General features: G+C 37.1%; 4 protein-coding genes across 4 annotated transcripts; 1 reads left to right on the forward strand and 3 right to left on the reverse strand.

Annotated features, from left to right (window-relative positions):
* Positions 1-5,899: 5,899 nt before the first annotated feature.
* On the forward strand, positions 5,900-6,522 carry LOC106094407 (uncharacterized). Its single transcript, XM_013261620.2, has one exon. The coding sequence runs from the start codon at positions 5,986-5,988 to the stop codon at positions 6,475-6,477; it is 492 nt and encodes a 163-aa protein (XP_013117074.2). The 5' UTR covers positions 5,900-5,985; the 3' UTR covers positions 6,478-6,522.
* A 3,338-nt stretch (positions 6,523-9,860) lies between these two features.
* Positions 9,861-10,391, reverse strand: LOC106094406 (uncharacterized). The gene has a single exon (XM_013261619.2). It carries the CDS (start codon positions 10,389-10,391, stop codon positions 9,861-9,863), a length of 531 nt encoding a protein of 176 aa, XP_013117073.2.
* Positions 10,392-13,317: 2,926 nt separating this feature from the next.
* LOC106094402 (uncharacterized) lies at positions 13,318-14,119 on the reverse strand. Its single transcript, XM_013261616.2, has one exon. The coding sequence runs from the start codon at positions 13,972-13,974 to the stop codon at positions 13,468-13,470; it is 507 nt and encodes a 168-aa protein (XP_013117070.1). The 5' UTR covers positions 13,975-14,119; the 3' UTR covers positions 13,318-13,467.
* Positions 14,120-24,496: 10,377 nt separating this feature from the next.
* On the reverse strand, positions 24,497-25,368 carry LOC106093663 (uncharacterized). Its single transcript, XM_013260777.2, has 2 exons — positions 25,092-25,368; positions 24,497-25,023 (listed from the first exon to the last, which is right to left on the reverse strand). Exons 1-2 carry the CDS (start codon positions 25,366-25,368, stop codon positions 24,683-24,685), a joined length of 618 nt encoding a protein of 205 aa, XP_013116231.2. The 3' UTR covers positions 24,497-24,682.
* Positions 25,369-26,048: the final 680 nt, after the last annotated feature.

Consider the following 26,048-nt stretch of genomic DNA (forward strand, 5'->3'; position numbering starts at 1 on the left):
GGTTGCTACCAAAATTGGAAGGTTTTTATTCTCTTGATACGCTGACCACAATTTATGGTAGGGGTTTCCATCATATAAATACAAAGTTCATTACTGAAAAAATCGCATGGATAACTTAAAGTTTATTCACATCTTGTCGTTTCTGTATATTCATTAAGGGTGCAGAATAAAACCTGGATGTCGACGAACAATATGCTGTTACAAGGGGTCTCACTGCTCCAAATTTCAGGACAAAGGGCTAATTCTGATATTGAAAATTTTTTGTAAGATGCGGCTTTTTTATACCCTCCACCATAGGATAGGGGGAATACTAATTTCGTCATTCTGTTTCTAAATCGATCTAGACATGTCCGTCGCTCCGTCTGTCTGTAGAATGCACGCTAACTTTCGAAGGAGTAAAGCTAGCCGCCTAAAATTTTGCACTAATACTTTTTAGGTCGGTTGGAATTGTAAATGTTTTGATATAGCTGCCATGTAAACCGATCTTGGATCTTGACTTCTTGAGCCACGGAAGGGCGTAATTCTTATCCGATTTGGCTGAAATTTTGCATGAGGTGTTTTGTTATGACTCCCAACATCAACATCTGTGATAAGTGTGGTTGAAAGCGGTTCGTAACCTGATCTAGCTGTCATATAAACCGATCTGGGGTCTTGACTTCTTGAGCCTCTAGAGGGCGCAATTTCTACTCACATATAAACAGATCTCCCTATTTTGCTTCTTGAGGCCCTAAAGAACGTAATTCTTATTCGAAGTGGCTGAAATGATACACAATGACTTCTACTATGGTCTCCAACCTTCAATTCAATTATGGTCCAAATCGGACTACAGCTAGATATAGCTCCAATAGCATAGCAATTCTTTTCTTTTATCCTTTGTTTGCCTAAAAAGAGATACCGGGAAAAGAACTCGACAAATGCGATCCATGGTGGAGGGTGTATAAGATTCATCCGACCGAACTTAGCACGCTTTTACTTGTTGTTGAATCGGAACACAGGGCTATATGGCAGCTGCAAATAAATATGGTTGATCTGTTCCGTACTAAGATTTTGAGGGGTCCAGACAACTCACTGTAACGGCGAAAATTTCTCGCATTTCTTGGCTCAACACTTAAATCGGGATATCGCCTTAAACAAACTCGGCGCGGTTGTTCATTGAAATCGAGGCAAAAATACGGCTTTACGAAATCAAGATTTCTTATCGGTAGATCGGTATTAAAGGTGCTATATTAAGTTATAGGCCGTATTTGAACTTAAGGCTGTAGAGTGATTTCAAGAAACAGACGGAAGGACATACCTAGATCGTCTACGAATATAACGATGTAGTACTTTATAGCGTTGACAATTTATACTTTGATGTGTTGCAAACGGAATGGCAAAATGGCCAACTGTTAGGTGATGGGTATAAAAAGATATAAAGCATTTTTTGCTAGTAGAACTTTTGGTAGGTTTTAAACAGATTTGATAGAATATGTCTTAAATTTTGGTAAGAAATTATTTTTTAGAGTGGCTACACTGGTCACGAAGTCACGAACTTAATTTAAAGATGACCAATGTTTCAACTTTTTAAGGAAACATTTTTTTTTTTTTTTTTTTTTTTTGAGAAAGATTTTCTACTTAATATTAAATATTATCTTAAATGGTAGTTTTATGGATTCTCGGTTCGAATCCTGACGAGAACATAAAAAAAATGGCTAAAAATGTCAGCGGTGGTTATCTCCTCCTAATGGTGGTGAGGTATTTTGGCATGTAAAGACCCCTCCCCAAAAAGTTGTCGCACTGCGGCACGCCGTTCGAACTCGGCTATAAAAAACAGGCCTCTTATTATTAAGCTTGAAACTTTATGATTGTGTCCGTTAGTATATAAATTTTACGATAGCATCTTAATTTTGGAAGTTTTGGATCATTGGCTCCAAATCATTGCTAAAATCCTTCGAGCAAGAAAAATATTAACTTGTCAGGCAACTTTTTTTCTTGAAAAACTTAGTAATCTACGAGTTTTCACAGTCGTTAACGACAACAAATTTTCAAAGCAATGCAAACAAAAAGTTGAACTATTTCTGATGCTACTATGGGACACGCCCACAGCAGTTGTTCTATAATTTAAAGAGTGCTCATCTACTACCATGCTCTACATGGTATGCTGTAGCACTTAGCTACCTTTGGCGACATTATCAAATGTCTTTGAACCCATAATGATACTGTTTGCCTCCGATCCCTCTGACATGAGATGGTTTCATCATACAACCGCTGTCTTTTCGAAGGTTGGTGTGCCACAGAAATCTGTCCGGCTACTGTGTCTCGAGTTTGGGGATGATGTTTTATCATTATTCCTGTTTCTTGGGGGCAGTAGTGTTTTGTCCGGTGGAGGCTATAGCGTAGGCAAATCTAATAAACCCAATTCAATCAATAAAAACCAATTACAAGTTGACCGGACTAATTAAAAATACATGCACTCGACGGTTCATGAAAAGTCTTTATAAAAGGTGATCAACGAAACAAAAATTGGAGTGTTTAAATTGCAAGCAAAAGATTTGTTAGTATTTATACCCACCACACTATTTTGGTACAGGGTATTATGACATGTACACTTAGAAAAATGCTTATTGTAAATATGATTTGATTACATAATACATAATCTTTACTCAAGTTTAATTAAAATTTCGTAAGGCATTAGAAAATTAACTTTGTAGAAATAAAACTAACTTTTCATGAGTATAGTGAAATTTTTAAAAACTCAGGTGGTATTAGTAATTTTACCTAAACTTATTTCTTTGGAATACGCAAGCATTTTACCACTCATGAGTAAAGGCATATTATCGTCGATGATACCTCTTCTGAAACTTATTACTGAATGAACTACCAAAAGAAATTTGGAATTTTAGTTCAATATATGTAACTAAAAGGTTTACAATTTTTATTTCTTGAGTTCACAATAACATGCTCCGAAATAAGCAAAATGTTAATAACTGTTAGTTAGTGTTGAACTAAAATTGAATTTGCTAACTGTGGGTGGCATTGTCAACTCCAAAAATATATTCTTTATTTCTTTTAGTTCCATACAAACGAACATTTGAAATAAATAAAAACCATTTTGTTGGCTCGAGTCTCGAACTCCGGACCTTTGTATTAAGAAGCAGAAACACATGCTCTGTGCCATAAAAGCTTATACACTTTTTTTGGCTTAATGTTATTTTAAATTATAGTCACTTCCACTGCTGATAACATTGTGTCTATGGAATATGTCAAACCTAAACAGAAAAGCAAGAATATCTTTAATGGAAAAGAGTTAGAAAATGTTTTGCTTTTGTGTTTTTAGCAAGTATTGAAAGAAGAAAATAGCCGAAGTAATAATAGTGATGTGGATGAATGCTTAGAGTGTCTGCTTTGTAAACGAAAGGCTCTTGGTTCAACACTTGGCTGCGACAAAAGGCAACGTTTTATTTAATTTATTATTTAGAGCAATTGATAGCGTGGAATGGAAGAGAGTTGAAACTGGGTTATGTAATTGAAATATGCCCGCCAATCTCCAATTAGATGCTTCAAAGAGTTCGCAAACAACGATTTTTTAAATAATTTTACCTTTCAGATTCAAAGTTTGGTTTTTGGGGGCGCCCTGGTAGCCGAGTTGATAGCGTACTTGGATAACCAGTGCAGGGGTCGTGGGGTCTGTCGCTTCAGTGATATCACAATGGGCTTAAAATTGTCTAAGTGAGTGTGTAAAGGACTGCTGCTCGTACCTTACCTAACCTTCAATGCTCGTTAGTTCATATTTTAACAGTGGCAAGTAAAAAGTGAACTATAAGTATGTAAAATTCTATTTCGTAACTGTTATGAAATTATTGAACTCGCAACAAGCACATAATTCTTTTGCGCCATAGTAAGTTCAATATTTCCCAAAATTAGTTTATTTTAACTAGTGTTGAAGTTAAAAAATTTTTAGATAGACCCATTGATAAGTATAAGGATTGACTCAGAACCAATTTCTGATTCCATCAAGACATGTCCGTCTGTTCGTCTATCCCACCGTTTGTCCACATTAACCTTGGAAATACATACATCATACTACAAGTACAAATTATTTGCATATACTATTGGATTTATTTTTATAAGGATCGCAACGCAAGTAATGTTCACTTTTTTCAATAAAATACTTTTTCTTTTAATGGTCGGGTGCAAAATATTTTGTAGGTTAGGTTAGGTTGAAAGGAGAGTGCAGATATTAATCCGCCCCATGCCACTATCGGCTTGTTGTGCGCTCTAAAAACTATAAAGTAACCTCTAAAAAGAAACTTTGGATACCCACCACCTCAGGTATATACGTAAACCACCTTTCGTCAAAATCCGGTGAAAAATACATACCTTATGCCCATAGCAGCTATATGGAAATATGTTCCGATTTGGACCAAATACTAATAAATACAAGTCATTGCTCAAATTCGTATAATAAAATATTGATTTTTTAGTAGCTATATCTAAAAATAAGCCAATCTGAATCTTTTACGACACGGATGTCGAAAAGCCTAAAATAAATCACTGTGTCAAATTTCAGTCAAAGCGGATCTTAAATGTGTATTTTATGGGGCCAAGACTTTAAATCGTGATATCGGTCTATATGACAGCTATATCTAAATCTGGACCGATCTGAGCCAAATCGAAGAAGAGTGTCGAAGGGCAGAACACAACTCACTGTCCCCAATTTCGTCGACATCGGACATTAAATGCGGCTTTCATGGGCCCAAAGCCTTAAATCGAGAGATCGGTCTATATTGCAGCTATATCCAAATCTAGACCGATCTAAGCCAAATTGACGAAGGATGTCGAGTGGCCTAACACAACTCACTGTCCCAAATTTCAGCAAAATCGGATAATAAATATGGTTTTTATGGGCCTAAGACCCTAAATGGGAGGATCGGTATATGTGGCAGTTATTTTTAAATCTGGACCGATCTGGGCCAAATTGCAGAAACATATCGAAGAGCCTAACACAACTCACTCACCCAGTAAAATCGGATGATAAATGTGGCTTTTATGGGCCTAAATGGATATTTTGATGTGTTGCGAACGGAATGACAAAATGAATATACCCGCATCTTTCGGTGTTCGGTATAAAAAAAATTAAAAAACAACAGTTAGGGAAAACGAGTTTACAACAAATTGACAAACTAAGTTGAAAGCGATTCTTGATTGGAAAACGAACATCCCACCCAGATAGGTTTTGGGCTAGCACAGGTTAACTTGTAATTAATGTACATATGGCAGTTCCATCTGATCACCATGAAATTTGGCAGATTTCTTGACTGCCAAGTTCAGATTTAGATACAGCTCTCTTTTCATAATTTTGCTCAATGCTTTCCTCTCGATTAACAATATTTTTACGGATTTGGGTCAATATTGGTTAAAATTTCTTTTGTCAGCGCATTTATCAAACAATTTTCTCAAAATTTTACACAATGCCCTCTTCAATGACTTTCAGATCCAGATTCAAATTTTGGTTGAAATCGGTTCAGATTAAGATTATTTTATGTTCGTTCAATTTTAAGTAGTACTCATATTGCAATAATGTGCAAGTTTTTTAATCGATCTTACAAAACTTGGCTTGAACTTTACCAAAATCTGTTTGTATACAAATATACATCCAATGTGAATATGCATTCTTGGAAAAGCCAACTAAGGTTACATTTTGGATAAACACATCCATTTAAAAAAAAAAATAACTTAGCCGAGTCCGAAGCCTTAATCCGAAGTCAAATCTTTTGCTTTCTAGGAAAGCAACCTAATAAAAGCACTAAAAAGATTTTAGTGTTTTTATTAGGTTTTCTGTCACGCTAAATAACCTCGTTTCATCTCCAACAATGCAGATTGCAACATCATATCAATATTGGTTTAGTGTCACCAGACAGTCTACTTTATCACGTTGATGGTCAAAGAACCTTTATTTCTTGCTAAAACAAAAACCAAGAGTAAATACATCTCAACTTCTCTAAAATGAAAATTTTTATATATTTGTTGGCACTACAATTATTCATCAAACTTAGTTCAGTAAATGGTGCAGCCATAATTTGTGAAGAAAAGAAGGCTTCCAAAACAAATGAAGAAACTGTGGATAAACTTAACCACAATACCTCAAGTCATCACTTGCAGCACAACTCGCACAAGCAACACTACAATGAAACCAATAAACTGAATAAATTCTTGCATAAAATACAGTGTTCTCTCGAGAAGGCCAAACCATGGATCGATGAATTGGAACAGGAAACAAAGCGTTTAGAGGAAGCGGCTAAAATTTTGGGTATTGGCATACTGAATAGTTTTGGAGATTTTATTAACAAATTATCCGAGGATGGCCCAACATTAGGGCAAACTATAGGAATGAATGTAACAGCCTCAACGGAAGGGGTGACGACGGAAGAAATACCTGTAATATTATGTCCCGATGGTTTCGTAGCCGATTACAATGGCATTTGTGAAAGGATTTAAATTTATTTAATTAAATTTAAATCAATCTTCAATGAGTTTAAAATTTATTTAATAAAAAAGACACACTTTAAGAGAGTAGAATAAAAATTAAATAAATGTATATGATAAAATTTAAACATAGCTACAAATCTAAATTATTTAGAGGATCTCAAGTCTATATGATGAAAATTTACTTAATGTGGGGGCTATATCGAAAAGTGAAATTATATGAACATAACTCGGAGCGGATTAAAAGGCGGCCAGAATCACTTCCTGATTCGATTTAGCTATGTCGGTCTGTCTGTCTGCCCACGTTAATTTGTTTACAAACTACAGGTCGCAATTTGCATCCGATCAACTTCAAATATGGCATATACCTTTTTTGGCATAGAGACGAAGCCTACTGAAATTGAAAAAAAAATCGGTTCAGATTTATTTATAGCTCCCTACATATCGTCCCCTAAACCCCAAAAAGATGTAAGTGCCTAACTCTAAACTTTAATGGAGAAGGTTTTTATTAAATAAATCATAGCATATCTTAGATTAAAACAAGTAAGAGCGTGCTAAGTTCGGCCAGGCCGAATCTTATATACCCTCCGCCATGGATCGCATTTGTTGAGTTCTTTGCGCGGTATCTCGGTAAGGCAAATAAAGAATAATGGATAATAATTGTAATGCTATTGGAGATATATCAAGTTATAGTCCGATTCGTACCATAAGTGAATTGAGTGTTGAAGATCATAGCAGAAGTTATTGGGTTAAACTTCAGTCCATTCAGTTAAGTATTGAGCCTTATAGAAGCAAGATCGGAAGAAGCAGAATCGGAAGATCGGTTTAGCTGTATGAGGCTATAGATCGATTAAGATCTATTAATTATTTAATTAATTTCAGCAAAATCGGATAAGAATTGCGCCCTCTAGAGGCTTAAGAAGTCAAGTTCCCAGATCAGTTTATATGTCACCTATATCAGGTTATGGACCGATTTAAACCATAACAGGCACAGCTGTTGGAGATCATAACAAAACACTTTGCGCAAAATTTATCGGTTTCTATGGCAGATATATCAGGTTATGGACCGATTTGAACCATACTTAGCACAGATAGTGATACCAAAACACCACATGCAAAATGTCAGCCAAATCGGAGAAGAATGGCGCCCTCTATTGGCTCAAGTATAATTGCAAAGATATAATGTCATAACGACGATCTACGTAAATATCTGCTCAAACAGCCAGGCAGCCCTTTAATTCCTGGAAAACGTATTTCTGAAAAAACCACCCACGACTGTCGCACATCTCCCAATGAGATGGCTGAACAGTTCAAAATTCACCACGCATGCACTACACTATTACTTGCCGCAACGATTTTACATAAGTGAGCTCGTAGTCCTATGTGCCCCATTATGATACCAATAGCTATACTGACATACTTCTTACTTCCTTTCAATAATAGCCCCGTCTTCTCACCATTTGGATCTCCCCATAGGATTTTCGCCGTCCTACCGACCGTTTCGCTGTTCCACAGGGTTGCATACGCATTCGTCGCGCAAGCCCTTAACTCGGACTGCGTCGATCCGTAAGGCTTCGTGGTAACCAAGTTTATTGACGGCAATCCTCTGCAGAACCGTATTATGGTCAGGCAGACTAAAACTGATCTCAGTCCTTGGGTTCTCAAAGTAGACCCACAGGGCTACTCTGTCCTCTAGGTTTGATCCATTCGTGTAATGCTATGTCTATACTGACTTGTTATACTTCACTGATTTTGGGAAACATCTCAACCGTTCACACCATTTTTTCACACTTAAATTAAAATTTTTTGGTAGCTTATTATAAAGATTTGGTTTCTTTTGCAATGTTTGCAAAATTTTGGTTTATTTAACAATTTTTTTAGGTAGAAATTAATTATTCAGAGCGGTGATTATTTAGTACAATTTAGGCTTCGAATGACTTGTTTTTGTGGCAAACCAGTAGTTTTGGCCTTACGAACTATAAAGGAAAAACGACTCGTTTTCAAAGCATTATAAAAGGAAAACGAGTCGTTTGCTCAACACAGCTTTGGTCTGAACATGGTAAAACATGAACTTCCAGGTGGCAATACTAGGGTTCCGTCAATCCAAGACTGTGCCGCTGGCAACAGTGTCTCGCACTAGACCTCAAGTGTCGTTTTAGGTATTCGATCGGAAACCTCTTCCATTCCATCCAGGTTTCTTATCGTCGCCTCGGTTATACCGCGATGGTATGACCTGCTCTTATCCTCTGTCTTTTCTTCCATCGCCTTTAATCTGGTCGGATATTTATAATGGTGTCCATTGCCCTAGTGGGAGTGGTCCTCATCGCTCCGCCTATGCCAAGACAACATACTCTCTTTACCTGTTGTATAATCCTAACATTGCACTTTTTCTCCATAGCTGTCCGCCAAACTACTGAGATGTAGGTGAGTGTTGGTCTTATCACGATCATGTAGAGCCATGGGACTATCCTCGAATTTAGGCTCCATTTCGAGCCTACGGTCCGTCTACATAGCGCCCAAAATCTATGAGCTTTCTCAGTATGCTCCTAGTTTCGACACTTCCAATTCAGGTCTGTCCAAGATCACACCTAAGTATTTGACCTTGTCAGATATCGAAATCGTCTTATTGAGGAAACGTGGTGCGTTAAATTGGCCGACCCTCGTCTTCCCCGTGAGGTATATTTCAGTCTTCTCTGGGTTAACATTAAGACCTCTGGGTCTAGCCCAGTCATATCCCATATGCAAGACCCTTTCTACATAGCTGGTTCGGATCCTTACCCTTTAGAAGTGTTATAACATGGTTTGTGTAGTAGACTGATTCAAATCCCTAGTGTAAATTTTTAGCAGAATCCCTGGTGGTGGGTTCCCAAGATTCGGCCCGGTTGAAATTTTGGTCGTTTTTACTTGTTTTTGGATTGGGTGATTTCTTAGCAATTATCTTTTTGGCAACAATGGTTTAAACACGTTTCGTGTTTTGTTTCATTGTCAAACATCTTCAGTTTTTTCCATAATTTAACCATGAATTGCAAATTATTGAACTTTATTATCAAAATGCGTACTCTATTAAGAAAGTTAATCGCGCGCTTCTCCCATTTTATGGTCAGTTTAATCCACCCACTGAAGCGGCTATTCGGGCTAGTGTGACTCAATTTCGCAACAAATTTACATTGTTGGACATTAATGCCCTTTAACTTGTTTCATCTTATTTTCCATTGTGTTCATTATTTATGTCTGTCGTATTTATTGAATAACTTTCGTATACAATTAAGATAATCTCTTACGTTGTCTAAATCTAAACTATCTCTATAAACAAATCGTTTTGCTTTTGCTATGAAATGTAGTACACTCTCAACTTAATAACTCTCAGCATTTGATTGGTTTTTTACATTTTCCACTCATTTCATACCATCGTAGTCTTTTAGTTTCTTACAATTACCCAATGCATCCAGTATGTGACCATGTCCACATTCAACACTTGCATCTATCTTCAATGTATCGACCTTTATGAGATCATCGGGTTTGAAGAAAAGTTTTTTCTCTTTGATCTCCACAAATTCCCCGGAATCCTTATTCAAACGATCCTTGAAATCCTGATATTTTGTTTCGAATTTCTTGTGTAAGTCCTTGGATTTTTCCTTTAGCTTTTTGAAGCTTTCACGTATACCTTCTGCCCACTGCTTTGTCTTTTCACGAACATTGTCGCCAATGTTGGCAGTAGTCTTCTTAAATTTACAACTCCATTCTTTGATGACATCCTTGACTTTGGAACTCCTATTATCCTCTTCGCTAGTTATCTTGGGGCCAATAATTGGCATATCCGATATCGATGGCAGTACGCTGTCATCGCATTCTAATAAATCCGCTTTGGTGGACAAGGCGGAGAATATCAGCATTAAGGCTGCCAATAACAGTAGCGGGTGCTTCATGGTGACCAAGTAAATCCAACTTTCAAAGAGAGATTATACAATTTTCAATGTGTATGATTTTGTTGACGCCTCACGAACTACTGATTTTACAACAGCAACTCAATGGACTAATATCTGCCGTAAGACCATACAATACTATTTTGTATTGTTCAGCGATTAAAGTCTTAATTCAATAAACAGATATTTGTCTTTTCATCTTTGTCTTCTAAGTGATGTTTCCAAGAACTGTATACAATTATTATTCGCTTTGTATTGAAGAACCCCCATTTAATATACTTTCTTTCGTGCAGCGTAAATTGGGATGGGTGAAGTGTGGATGATATAATAGGGTTAGATTTATTGGTTGAACAAACAAAAGTCAGTGCTTGACATAACATCTTCACGGGAAATTTTCTATTTTTAAGCAAGAAAAACACTTTTCAGGGAAATTTTATTCGTCATATTCTGCACAAGTGTAAGAGGATGACCTCTTATGCGATTTTAATAATAATAAGTAAAAGCGTGCTAATTTCAGCCGAGTCGAATTCTATTTACCCTCCAATATGAAACGCATTTGTCAAGTTCTTTGCCAGGTATGTCTTTATAGGCAAGCAAAGGATAAGAATTGCTATGCTATTGAAGTTATATCAGATTGTCATCCGATTCGGTGTATACTTGATTTTGATGTTGAAAACCATGGTAGAAGTTATTATGGAAAGTTTCAGCCAAATCGGACCCATAGGGTCTCAAGAAGTATAATCGGGAGATCGGTTTTGAATTGATTCGAACCATACTTGGCACGTCTGTTGAACGCCATAGAAAGGGTCATATTGCGAAACCGGATAAGTATTGCTCCCTCTAGTGATTCAAGAAGCCTATATCTAAGATCGGTTTATATGGCAGCTATATCAAAACATGGACCGATATGGCCCATTTACAAACCCAACCAGCTTACCCTAAAAAGAAGTAATTGTGCAAAATTTCAAGCGGCTAGCTTTACTCCTTAGCGTGCTTTCGACAGACAGACGGATGTGGCTAGATCGACATAAAATGTCATGCCGATCAAGAATATATATACTTTATGGGGTCTCAGACGAATATTTCGGATAGTTACAAAACGGAATGGCGAAATTAGTATACACCGATCCTATGGTTCAGGGTATAAAAATTTATGGGGTTATATCATATCCAAAATACGTGATTCTCAGTCTACGAAGCTGCCATCTACGAAAAGATATGTAGACTTATCTGTGTCACTGTATATACTTTATGGGGTCTTAAACGAATATTTCGAGATTTTAAATTCTGCCGAACTTTGGATAACCCCCACCTCGAGTATATGTGGGGTCCGGTGAAAAATTCGTTATTTATGAACCCATAGCAGCTATATCGAAAAATGGTTCGATTTGGACCAAATTCCGCACGGACATTGAGTGGTCTAATAAATACAACACACTGTTCAATTTTGTAGAACAAAATATTAGTCTTTTAGGCAGCTATATCCTAATATAGAGCGATCTGAACCATACAGGACGCGGATGTCTAGAAGCCTAACATAAGTCAAATTTCTGCGTAATTGGATAATCAATGTGTCTTTTATGGGGCAAAGACTTTAAATCGAGAGATCGGTCTATTTGGCAGCTATATCCGAATCTGGACCAATCCGAACCAAATTGAAAAATATGTCGAAGGGTCTAACACAATTCATTGTCCTCCACCACAGCATGGGGATATGCTAATTTTCATCATTCCGTTGGTAACACCCAGAAATATGCATCTAATATCCCATAAAGTATATAGATTCTTGATCGTTATGACATTTTAAGTCGATCTAGCCATGTTCGTTCGTCCGTCCGTCGTCTGTCGAAAGCAAGCTAACTTTCAAAGGAGTAAAGCTAGGTGCTTGAAATTTTGCACAAATACTTCTTATCGGTGTAGGTCCGTTGGTATTGTAAATGGGCCAAATCGGCCCATGTTTTGATATAGCTGCCATATAAACCGATCTTGGATCTGGACTCCTTAAGCTTCTAGAGGGAGCAATTTTTATCCGATTTGGCTGAAATTTTGCACGTAGTGTTTTGTTATCACTTCTAATAATTTATAATTTAATTATGCTAAGGAGGCCAACGTAGCGCAGAGGTTAGCATGTCCACCTATGACGCCTGGGTCCGAATCCTGGCGAGACCATCAGTTTTTCAGCGGTGGTTTTCCCCTCCTAATACCTAATTTGTTAGGTACTTTGCCATGTAAAACTTCTCTTCAAAGAGGTGTCGCACAGCGGCACGCCGTTCGGACCCGGCTATAAAAAGGAGGCCCCTTATCATTGAGCTTAAACTTGAATCGGACTGCACTCATTGATATGTGAGAAGTTTGCCCCTGTTCTTTAGTGGAATGTTCATGGACAAAATTTGCAAATTATGCTAAGTATGGTTAAAATAAGTCCATAACCTGATATAGCTGTCATATAAAACGATCTCCCGATTAGACTTCTTGGGCTGTAGATGGCGCAATCCAATTTGGTTAAAATTTTGCACATGTCGTTTTGGTACGACTTCCAATTACTGTACTAAGTATGGTTTAAGTCGGTTGATAACCTGATATAGCTGCCTCATAAGACAATCTCCAAATTTGAAACTCTGAGCCCTGGAGGGCTTAATTATTACTCGATTTGGCTGAAATTTTGAAGGTGGTGTTATTCTATGACTTCTAACAGCCAAGATAAGTACGGTACATATTGGTTAATAACTTGATATAGCTCATATATATTTTAAAAAGTCATTTAAAGAAGAGAGGTACATAAGATTCGGCTCGCCCTTAATACTTTTTTACTTGTTTTTAATAGACTGTTTGCTGAACAACTTTACACTTATATGCACTTTGGTGTAGGGCATCAATTGACCCGCTTTGCCCCAGCTTACTTACTTATTTAATTTCTGCCAATAAAATATTATTCTATTCATCACGCACTTTATTAAAAATATATATTGCTTTTTAATACATTTACTAACAAAAATTAAAAAGACACACTTTGGCAATTGTTTATCTCAGTTAAATAGTTGTTTTTTTAGTTTTCCTAAAACTTTAGCTGTTAACGAGTTTATTTTCGTAGTTTCTTGCAATTGCCCAATGCATCCAATATATGGCCATGACCACATTCCTGATCGGCCTTCAAAATATCCGGATTGATCATTTCAACATTTTCCATGAAGAATTTCTTGTCCTTATTGTTGACAAGTTCATGGGAATCTCCGCTCAGGCGTTCCTTTATGTCATGAAACTTGGTTTCGATTTGTGAGTGCAAATCTTTGGACTTCTCTTTGAGTTTTTTGAAACCTTCGGCAACATCCTCTCCCCATTGTTTGGATTTTTCTTTCACACTGTCTCCCAGATTGCTGGCACCCTTCTTGAGTTTGCAACCCCAATCTTTGAGTGTGTCTTTAACTTTATCGCCGGTATCTTCGGAACTGGAAACCTTGGGACCTATGCCAGGTATATCAGCGAGTGTGGGCAATTTCTTTTCATCACAATCGAGTAAATCTGCATTTGTCGACAAGGCACAAAATGCCAATAGAAGGGCTGTGGTCAATACCAATTGATGTTTCATTGTTCAACTTCAAACGAATTGAGACTTTTTTCACTTGACTTGAGAGGAGGGAGAGTAATGCGGCAGCTATAGCTTTTCTTTCTTTTTTGCGTGTGCGATTTCGTTGACGATTCGCGAAATACTGATGTTATTTTATTAGCTGAGCGTAAAGTGATCACTTTATTTATTTATGTATTTGCCTTCAAACGATGCCATTTGATTGTTTGAAAATTTCTCTGTTTTTGTTGTGTGATTTAGGCTTTAATTAAATCAAGAATACATTATTAGCCTCCGCCCCCACCACAAACTGCTTAGCTGCCACAACACCCAACATACATAGTGAGCTCTCTGCGTCATTTCAATAGAAGGAAACTGTTGTGGTTTCCCGCCTGACCTCTATCGTCTGTTGTTTGTCTGTCTTCTTTGTGTTTCCATTGTAGAGCGGCAAATGCTCTCACTTAAAGTTACTCGCTTATGAACTTTTGTCGCATTACAAGTTTGACACTTTAGCACTTGTTTTCATCCTCATCGTCACTTTTGATAATCATGATTATTTCTGTATATATGTTGACTTGAGCATTGAATATCTCGTGAGTGTTTTAGCGGTGCAGAACAGTGGAACAAATGTTAAGTTGTGCAACAAAAATTAAATTTTCCAAACATTTTAAGAACAACAAAGAGGAATATGAAAAAGCAGGTCAAACTTGTGGTTCGGTTTATTGCCAGTCTATATCCGAAGGTAGACTAAAAGAGGAAAATTGGATTTTTCAACGAAATTTTCTCTTAACACAGAAGATGACATTTCCCAATAAGAATAAATTTCAATGAAACTTACTCTGAAGACAAATTGTCCATGAAATTGTTCCTGAAGACAATTTTTCATTAAAGTTTTATCTAAAAAAAATTCCAATGAAATTTTTTAAAAACAAAGTTTTAACGGAAGTTTCCCTTAAGTGAAAAATTCTGTAAAATGTCCTAGAAGACAAAATTTCAATTAAATTTTCTCTTTAAACAAACTTAATGAAATTTTCTCTTAAGACGAAACATGAATGAAATGTTTTCTTAAGGCAAACGACTTTTCTCTTGAAGATACGGGGCCTCCTTTTTTATACCGTGTTCGAACGTCCAACTATGGCGTCGCACTATGGGAGAAAAAACCGCCAAAATTAGCAATTGAATGTGTTTTATATATTAAAATTTAGCTTATGAAATTGCATTAAGCTCGTATTGATCTATTTGAATCCAAAATATGAACTAAATAAATTGACGGTAAATCTGATTATGCCTGTCCAAAATTCAACATGAAAATTACCCAAATTTGTATACCCACCACCGAAGGATGGGGGTATATTAATTTTGTCATTCCGTTTGCAAAACATCGAAATATCCATTTTCGACCCCATAAGGAATATTTATATTCTTGATTTTCGTATACATCTAAGACGATGTAGCCATATCCGTCCGTTTGTTTGACCGTCTGTCTCTTGAAATCACACTACAGTCTTTAAAAATAAAGACATTTAGCTGAAATTTTTCACAGATTCTTTTTTTTTTCTTTATTCATAGGCAGGTTTAGTTCGAAGATGGGCTATGTCGGACTATATCTTTATATAACCCCTATATAGAATGATCCGCCGATTTAAGGTCTTATCCGATTTTGCTGAAATTTGGGACAATGAGTTGTTTTAGGCCCTTCGACACCATTCTTCAATTTGGCCCAGACTGTTCCAGATTTGGATATAGCTCCATATAGACTGATCTCTCGATTTAAGGTCTTGGCCCTATAAAATGCGCATTTATTGTCCGATTTCGCCGAAATTTGGGATAGCGATTAATTTTTTTCCACAAAATTAAACAATGACATGTACTTATTAGACCACTAAATGTCCGTGCCGAGTTTGGTCCAAATCGGACCATATTTCGATATAGCTGCTATTGGGGCATAAACTATGAATTTTCACCGAATTATGACGAAACTTGGTTTGCATATATACCCGAGGTGATGGATATACAAAGTTCAGCCTCGCCGAACTTAACACCTTTTTACTTGTTTTTGACTTTATTTTGTTCATCACGACGAGTTCAAGAAAAAATCCCTAATTGTTTCCCATACCACACCATAAGTGGGTCCATGTCTGGTATGGTGTTCGCACCTAAGTTAACCGCGAAAGCCGGGCAATGAAGTAGGAAATGGTCCAACGCACATATAAAAAATATCACAAAAATTGTTTCAACTAAAAATTTATGTAACTTAAAAATGTTTTCAATTAAAAAATTAATTGAATCAACCATTTTTTAATTGAATCCAGATTTATTTGTTCAATAACGATCGTGATTAAAATTTTGGCAATTTCCAATTGATTAATTTAATATTTTTTTAACTTAATCTAAACTTTTTTCAATAATAACGATCGCGATTGAAATTTTCAATTAAAAAATAAATTTATTCTAACATATTTTAATTATATATTAACAAATTTTTTATATAAAATGTATTTGGAAATTTAATTCGGAATATTCGTGTAAGACCCCATAAAGTATATATATTCTTGATCATCTCCACATTCTGAGTCGATCTTACCACGTCCGTCAGTCCGTCCGTCCTTCCGTCTATCAAAATCACGTCAGTGGTCGAACTCATAAAGCTAGCCGCTTGAAATTTTGCACAGAAACATTGATGATGGTCGTTGATGATTACAAATAGGTCATATCGGATCAGATTCGGATATAGCTCCCATATAAACCGATCTTCCGATTTGACTTCTTGAGCCCCTGGAAGCCACAAATTTTGTCCAAACAGTTATGATTTTCAACAACTTTGCAGAGTACGGTCCGAATCGGTCTACAACCTAATATAGCTCTCATATAAACCGATCTCCCGATTTAACTTCTTGAGCCCCTGGAAGCCTCGATTTTTGTCCGATTTGGCTGTAATATTGCATGTGGTGTTCCGTTATGACTTTCAACAACTGTGCAAAGTACGGTCCGAATAGGTCTGTAACCTGATATAGCTCCCATATAAACCGATCTCCTAATTTTACTTCTTCAGCCCCTGGAAGTCTTTTTCCGATTTGGCTGAAATTTAGCATGTGGCGTTCCGTTATGACTTCCAACAACTGTGCCAATTACGGTCTGAATCGGTCTATCACCTGATATAGCTCCCATGTAAAACGATCTCCCGATTTGACTTTTTGAGCCCTTACAAGCCGCAATTTTTGTCCGATTTAGCCGAAGTAAACATGTAATGTTTTGTTAAGACTTTAATTTGTGTCATGTGCGGTCTGAATCAGTCTGTAACCTGATATAACTCCCATATAAACCAATCTCGCGATTTGACTTCTTGAGGCCTTACAAGCTGCAATTTTTGTCCGACTTGGCTGAAAATTTGGCATTCCGTTATGACTTCCAACAACTGTACCAAGAACGGTCCGAATTGGCTGAAAATATGCATGTGATTTTCCATTATGACTTCCAACAACAGTGCCAAGTACGGTCCGAATCGGTATATAACCTGATGTAGGTCTCATATAAACCGATTTCCCGATTTGACTTATTGTCCGATTTGGCTAAAATTGAGCATTTAGTGTTTTGTTATGACTTTCAATACTGTATCAAGTACGGTCTAAACTGGTCTATAACCTAATATAACTCCCATATAAACTGATCTCCCGATTTGACTTCTTCAGTCCCTGGAAGTCACAAATTGTGTCCAATGTGGCCAAAAATGTGCACATAGTGTTCTGTTATGATCTCCAACAACTGTGGAACGCAATATCTAAATCGGTCTCCTTTTCTTCCAAGAGGAGTTATGGATATTAAAATCTCCAGCGATAACGATTTCACTGTCCGAAAAATCCTCCAAAATTCTCGTTAAAGAATTTGTTTGACGTCTTTACACGTGTGCAAAATTTTATCAAAATGGGATCAGATTTAGGTATTGCTCCCATATAAATGTTTCATCCGATATGACCTTTTAAGGTTGTAGAAGCCACAATTTTTGACCAATGTTTAACAAATTTTGCATAAGGTGTTCTTTTTGACGTCCCAATATGTGCATAATTTCATAAAATCATTCCATATTTATACGTAGCCCCATATATATATCTTAGCCGATATTCGCCTTTAAAACTGTGGCAGTCAGCATTTGGGTCCTATTGTAAAAACATCTTGCAGTTCTAATCGATATTTCTGTAAGTATACTTAATTAAAGTCTGACAAGATTTAGACATAGGTTCTATTTATTAGAAGTAGTAGGAAGTTTCAGTGGTGTAGGGTATTATATAGTCGGCTGCGCCAGACTTTAGCCTTTCCTTACTGGTTTTTTGGTTACATTGACTGGAAAATTATCGGCAGGTATTCAGTTCTGATTTAATTTTAGATCTTTCTTATGTTCGTTAGATAATGACTGTTTTCATCATTTTCCAAAGACACTTAATGCAGTCATTATATTTTTTGCCATATCATATCATTTTATGAAAATAAAGGTGCCATAAAATATTCCATAAAAACAAAATTTCCATGAATTTTCATTAGCTCATTGTAATTTTGGCTTTCCCTCATACATTTTATAGCTTTTCAATTGCCATTCCAAACTGAAGCAATTGCCCACTGTAATGCGGCAATGATTTTCATACATACAGCAACAAAATGGCAATTGCACACTACCCGATGATCTATATTAAGGTAGTAATTTGAAACGTGATTTTATTCGTTGTATTATGTATGGGTGTCGGTTTCATTTTGGGAATGCTATTTAAACCTGGTTTAAACCTTTTACGTATGAAACATCTTCGTATGAGTCATTTGTTTTTATTTCCGCTCAATAAAAATTGCTCAGTTGTTTTAAAAGACAAATTTAATTGAAATGTTGTTTTCACCGTTTAAATGCTCAACCATTGTGTCTTTCTTTGTAAATAAAAGTAAGCAAAAACCTGTGATTCAATTAAAAAAAGGCTAAATGACAGTTAATATTTAAGAGTGAATAAGCGGTTTACGGCAAATCATAATAGTACAAGTCTACAGAAAAAAACCGGTAAGGAAAGGCAAAAGTCGGGCGGAGCCGACTATATAATACCCTACCACTGCTCCACAATTATAAATTCAACCAACCAATATTTTTGAACAGATTGTTTGAAAATGTAAATATATATGGAAACTATATCTAAATCTGAACCGATATGGATAAAATCTTGCAGAAATGTTAGGATCAATGACAAAACTATCCGTGCCAAATTTTGTGCAGATCGGATGAAAATTATAGTTACTACGGCCATTAAAGTGCAAATGGGGCGATACATAAATTTGGGAGCTACATCCAAATCCGAACCAATATTAATGAAATCCTGCAGATATGTTAGGATCAGTAACAAAACCCTCCGTGCCAAAATTTGTGCAGATCGGTGGAAAATTTTAGTTACTACGGCCATTTGAGTGCAAATCGGGCTATACATATATATAGGAGGTATATGTAAAACTGAACCGATTTTGATGAAAACTTGCAGATATGTTGAGATAGGTAACAAAACAATCCGTGTCAAATTTTGTGCGGAGCGGTTGAAAATTGTAGTTACTACGGCTATTTAAGTGGAAATCGGGCCATACATATATCTGGGAGCTATATATAAAACTAAACCGATTTTAATGAAACCTAGTGGATATGTTACGATCGGTATCAAAACAATCGGTGATAAATTTTGTGCGGATGGGATGAAAATTGTAGTTACTACGGCCATTTAAGTGCAAAACGGGCGATACTTACATATGAGAGCTATATCCAAATCTGAACTGATTTTAATGAAATCTCTCAGATATGTTGGGACAGTAACAAAACATTTCGGGCCAAATTTTGTACAGATCTGTTGAAAATTGTAGTTACTACGGCCATTTAAGTGCAAATCGAGCGATACATATATATGGGAGCTATATCTAAATCGGAACCGATTTTTCCAATTTCAATAGCGCTTGTCCTTGGGCCAAAAATGTGATATGTGCAAAATTTCGTGGTGTTTGGACAACAAATACGACCTGCACTTTGATTACATGGACACAGACGGACGGACAGACCGACATGGCTAAATCGAATCAGAAAGTAATTCTGAGTCGTTCGTTATACTTATCAATGGGTCTTCTTAGCAGTGCAAACAAATGCACAAACTTATAATACCCTGTACCACAGTGGTTGTGTAGGGTATAAAAATTTTAAGAAGAAAATGAATAAAGCCAACTACATAATTCTTTTTGAATTTTGCTTAAAAAACCAAAGTGATTACTGTCCCAAATTTTTAGCAGAAATACCCAAAATATTAATTTAGGGCAGACTGTTTTCACATTGGCATTTTTAGTAAATTTACTGTGGAAGGTTCAAATAAGTTAGGTTCAAAAATTGTTTGCATAGGTTTAGAAGACATATGGAGTAAAAAACAAGTAAAAGCGTGCTAAGTTCGGCCGGGCCGAATCTTGGGAACCCACCACCATTGATTCTGCTAAAATATGGGAGCTATATCTGGTTATAGACCGAATTGAACCGTACTTTACGCAGTTGTTGAGAGTCATAACAGAACACTATATGCAAAATTTCAGCAAAATCGGATAAAAATCGCGGTTTGTAAGGGTTCAAAAAATGAAATCGGGAGATCGGTTTATATGGAAGGTATATCATCTTCTTGACCGATTTGGACCATACTTTACACAGTTGTTGGAAGTCTTAACAAAACATCATGTAATTTCAGCCAAATCGAAAAAAATGAGGCTTCCAGGGGCTCAAGAACTCAACCGGAGAGATCGGTGTATAAGGGATGTATACCAGGTGGTACACAAATGTAAACCGTACTAGGCACGATTGTTGGAAGTCAAAATAGAACACTATGTGAAAAATTTCAGCCAAATCGGAAGGATTTGATAAGTATACCGAGAGATAGAACCATTGATAAGTATAGCGATCGATACACGTCGCAGTTTTCATCCGATATTCTTCAAATTTGGTACAGGCATGTTTTTCAGCCTAGAGACGAAGTCTATTGAATTTGGAAAAAATCGGTTCAGATCTGGATATAGCTCCCATATATATGTTCGTCAGATTTAGGGTAATTTGCCATAATATTGTCATTTGTCAACCGTAGTTTTTACAGTTTGAACATATTTGCTCGCCGAGGTCCATCAAAACTGATTCAGAATTGGATATAGGTCCCACATTGTACTTATAGGGTAGGTGTAGGGTATAATACAGTCGGCACCGCCCGACTTTCGCCTTTCCTTACTGGTTTTATTTGCTCAAATAATCTATAGGAGGCGATTTTGGAGGTAAAGCGCCACCTAGATTCTTGACCTCAAAGTTTAATGTCATATTCGTAATGAACTCCAAAATAACTTTAATTTGAGCCATATACAGCTATGATCGAGTAAAAATCCCATTTGGGGGACCTTTTGGGGTAGGGCGACCCGCTAATACTTAAACATCATTTTTTTTGTCATACTTGTAATCTTCTCCCGAATACCTTTCATTTGAGTCCCATATTGATATGTACGTTCAATATGTCTGATTGAGAAACTTTTGGGGTTGGAGTGGCCCCTGGTTTCCTTGGGCCCAAATTTGAATACAGTATTCGTATTCTACTCCCCAATACCTTTCATATGATAAAAATGGGTCCCGATCGGTCAACCTTGATTTTGGGTGGTGTTTTAGGGGTAACGGGGGAGGGTCCACCCCCTTCCAATATCAACAAATTATATAGCCTATTCTTCCTTCCTGACAATATTCGAAATCTACTCTCGAATATCTTTCATTCGAGTTCCATATTGTCATTATAGTCCTAAATACGCCTATTTAAAGGGGTTTTGGAGTCGGGGCAGCGGTTAGTTTGTTTTTTTTTTGGTTGTTATTTGTTTGTCTGTTCCGTATAGACTCAAAAACGGATGAACCGATTTTCATGAAATTTTCACAGATGGTAGAATTTGGACCCCCGGTGAAAATAGGGTACAACATTTTCTGATATCCCTTCCCCATACTCCAATTTTCAAAAATGCCCGATCTCGGAGATGCGTGCACCGATTTAAGCGAAATTTTGTACGCCACCTTATGGTACCCTAAAAACATGAATTTGTAAAAAATTTTGCGGTCAAATAATCTGGGGGGACGCCCCGTCCCAAATCTCACCCGAACGGACATGTGCGCCGATTGCGACAATATGGGTATCAAATGAAAGATGTTTGAGAGTAAAGTACGAATTTGGAATAAAGTTTCACTCTTAAGTTTCGGGGGGTCCCCCACCCCCAAAAAAGCCCCAAGAGGACACTTTCGCCGCGTTGGGCAATATGGGTCTGAAATGAAAGGTGTTTGAGAGTAGAGTGCGAACTTGACATTAAAATGTTATCCTAAGTTAGGGGGGCCCCCCACCCTCAAAAACACCACCCAACAGGACACTTCAACTGCTTTGAGTAATATGGGACTCAAAGAAAAGGTATTTGAAAGTAGAATACAAATCTGAAACAAAAAAAATTTTTGTTTTGGTGTCTGAGGGCCCTCCCCTACACCCATATCCCCCCAGCAGGACAAATTTACCGATTAGGAAAATATGGATATCAAATGAAAGCTATTTAAAGGTAGAGTACAATGCTGATATAAAAATGTATTCTTTGGTGTCTGAGGAGCCTCCCCACCCCTTAAAACCCCTCAACAGGACATGTTTACCGATTGGGACAATATGGGTATCAAACGAAAGATATTTGGAAGCTGAGTACACATCTGCTATAAGAATTTGGTTCAAGGTATCTAGGGCTTCTCCCCAACTCAAAAAACCCCCAAAACTGGGATAAATATGCAACATCACAAAATGGGTATCGAATCAAAGGTCTTTGGGATTTGACAACGAATCTAGCATGCACAATTAGGACAGAGTCTGGGATGGCCAATCCACTAACTACCCTTCAAAAGGACGTGTAGTTCTATCGAAATAATATGTCAAGTAAAAGAAAGGTCTATGACAGTATATTTCGAATCTAATGTCGGTATACGGATTCAAATATCTGGGTCACGTCCTACCGTTCAGCAGGACCGACCTCTCCTCCCAATAAATGCAACGCCGAACTGACATGTAGAGAGGCCGAGATTATATTGTACTCAAATGAAAGGACGTGCCAGAGGACCCAAAACAAAAAAGGAATTAAGAATAATATATGAATAATTTAAAATAATATGTTAAGGCTGATCAGGATAGAGTAGGACAGAAATAAAAGGTCATTGGCAGTAGAGTACACTTTGTATTCTCAAATTGGGATGGACACAGGAGGACCTGCGGATCTTTAAGAATATAGTATCCCAAGTGGTCGTTTTGAAATATGATTTTGAATGTAGATAACCAATACAAAAAATGTATTAGTGTGAATCTGAACGAGAGCCCCTAGCCCTGAATATCTTGATAGCCTCCTTCAAAATGCTTGACATTATGGGGCTCAAACAAAATCGTGCGTTGGCACTATGTTGATATTACTTCAGGGTTCGCCTCTAAAATCCCTTCAAACCGGTCATGATTGCCCACTATGGCGATAAATAATAGGTATTTGATAGTAGAAAACGAATTTGATATCCAAGTTTAAGGCCAAATGTGTGGGGGTCGTGCCAACCCATGAACTTGCCCTAAACCAATGACATTGGTGCTCAAATTAAAGAAATTTGAGAGCAGAGCACGATGCTGATATTTTTCAGGGCTAAGAACGGGCTAATGCTGGCAACATTTGTGAGATACTATGCCATGTAAAACTACACACTGCAGCACGCCATTCGGACTCGGCTATAAAAAGGAGGCCCCTTATCATTGAGCTTACATCTTGAATCGGACTGCACTCATTGATATGTGAGAAGTTTGCCTTTTTTCCTTAGTAGAATGTTCATGGGCAAAATTTGTTGTTTGTTTGAAAGTACATGGGTGGCCGCCCCACTCTGCATACCCCCTTAAAACTTGACGTATTTGTTGATTATGGCAATAAGGGGCTCAAATCTGTATCTATTTAATGCCAAGTGTCTCAGAGACGCCTTACCTCATAAACTGTATGAAACTGATATCCACTTTTGGGGCAAAGAGTTTGGCTACTCCAATCTACCACCAAATTCAAGAGAATGAAGTAGATCTAACTTTAATAGGCGGACCCTCCCCTTACCCTATTTCCAAAAACGTCTGATCTCGGAGATGGGTGCGATATCCGATATCCACCTCCAAAGCTACCAGCCAAATAAAATATAAACCAATAATGACAATATGGGACTCAAATGAAAGGTATTTGAGACCAGAGCACGAATCTGATATATGGGGATCCGTCTCACTCTCAAAAACACCCCAATACCGGACATATTTACCGACCATAACAATATACGGCTCCAGTGAAAGGTATTTGGGAGAAGAGCACCAATTTAATATCCACATAAGCGCGAAACATTTGGGCCGTACCAGCACCTCCAAACACGACTTATTTCCTGACGTGACCGTGTAGGGCTCAAATAAAATAAGATAATAAAAGGGCCCGCAGCGGAGCGGGCCCTGTCCAGCTAGTATATATATAGATATATATGCGTTTATTAAGAAATTGTAAAAGTAAAATAACAATAAAGATAATAAAAAATTAAGATAAAATTATTTTCATGCATGCGATTTACGATACGATTTTAACAAAAACTACTTGAAGAAAAAGAAAGGTTTCTCCTTTTGGTTGTTTCCATTCTCTTTCCCTTCGTGTTTCGCTAGAAGAAAAAGAATGGTTTCTCCTTTTGGTTGTTTACATTCTCTTTCTCTTCGTGTTCCGCTAGTTCAATGTCTTCTCCATTTTCCTCGCTGATGTAATTTTCTTCTTCTTCTTCATCTCCTACTTCTTCACCATCTCCTTCTATATAAGAATTCCAATCAGGATCGGGTATTGGTTCCATTGTTGTTGTCGAACTAGTGGAAGGAGTAGTAGTAGTATGGATGGTATTAATTGCTTTGGATGGAGTGGTTGCGGTAATCGTTTTCTTTTTAGTTGTTGTTATTGGTTTTCCATGTGTTCCTGATTCATTGGGATATATGGAGCTTAAAAATTGTGTACCTTGCAATATAAAAAGAATTCACATGTCATCTCTATCTGTAACCCAAGTAATAAACTACTCTACTTACATTCTTCGGTTTCACCATAAAAATCACATTTAATAAATTTATCCACATCATCATCAGTCAAAATATCCCATGGTCTTTTTCTGGTATTAAAAATTTCCAAATATTCGTCGACTTCTACTTCTACTCCTTCGTAGTTAAGACCAGGTCTGCGCCTGTGAAAGAGCCGATAGACCACATTATCAGGCGACGCATTTATAGATGCCGATTCTACATGAAGAATACTATAACCACTTAAGAAACAAATAATTGAAATGTTTGCTAAAGTTCTTGTGGTCATTCTGACTGCCGATTGAAATATAAAATGTTTTGTTCCAGAATAGATGGGAAAAAATAAATGACATTTTTGTTTTTTGGTTATTTGTCGATAACGCAAATTAAGTTCGTGATCTTATTCTATGCAAGGGTCATTTGTATAGATAAAGCATTGGAATTTTCACTGCATGCTTTTAGGGGTTTTTAAATTTTCATGATTATAATCAACAGGGTGTTCCATTTACCTGCAAACTGATGCTACTTTGGATTAAGCAAGCAGTTTAGAAACAAGGCCACCTCTTGACAGACGATGATTACACCGTACAACTGACACTACCCAAGTTGTTATATGGTTCTGAGGCTTGGGTACTTGTGAAAGCAGGCGAGGCAGTGTTTGGAGTGTTTGAGAGAATAATTATTCGTAAAATATATGGACCAGTTTGTATTAATGGAGAATATTGGTGTCGTATGAACCACGAGCTGTAGGCGGCGCTGTATGACGACGATATCATAGTTACACGTATCAAAATACAACGGCTGCGTTGGCTAGGTCATGTGGTCAAAATGGATGAAGAAGCTTCATCAAAAAAGCCTTTGAAGGCAAATATGGTGGTACACGCATACCGGGACGACCAAAAGCCCGACGGAAAGATCAAGGGGCAGGAGACCGTCGAAACTTGGTGTTTTTTGTAAAAAAAAAACATA

Source organism: Stomoxys calcitrans, chromosome 4, assembly GCF_963082655.1.
Source record: "Stomoxys calcitrans chromosome 4, idStoCalc2.1, whole genome shotgun sequence".
Classification (NCBI taxonomy): Eukaryota; Metazoa; Arthropoda; class Insecta; order Diptera; family Muscidae; genus Stomoxys; species Stomoxys calcitrans.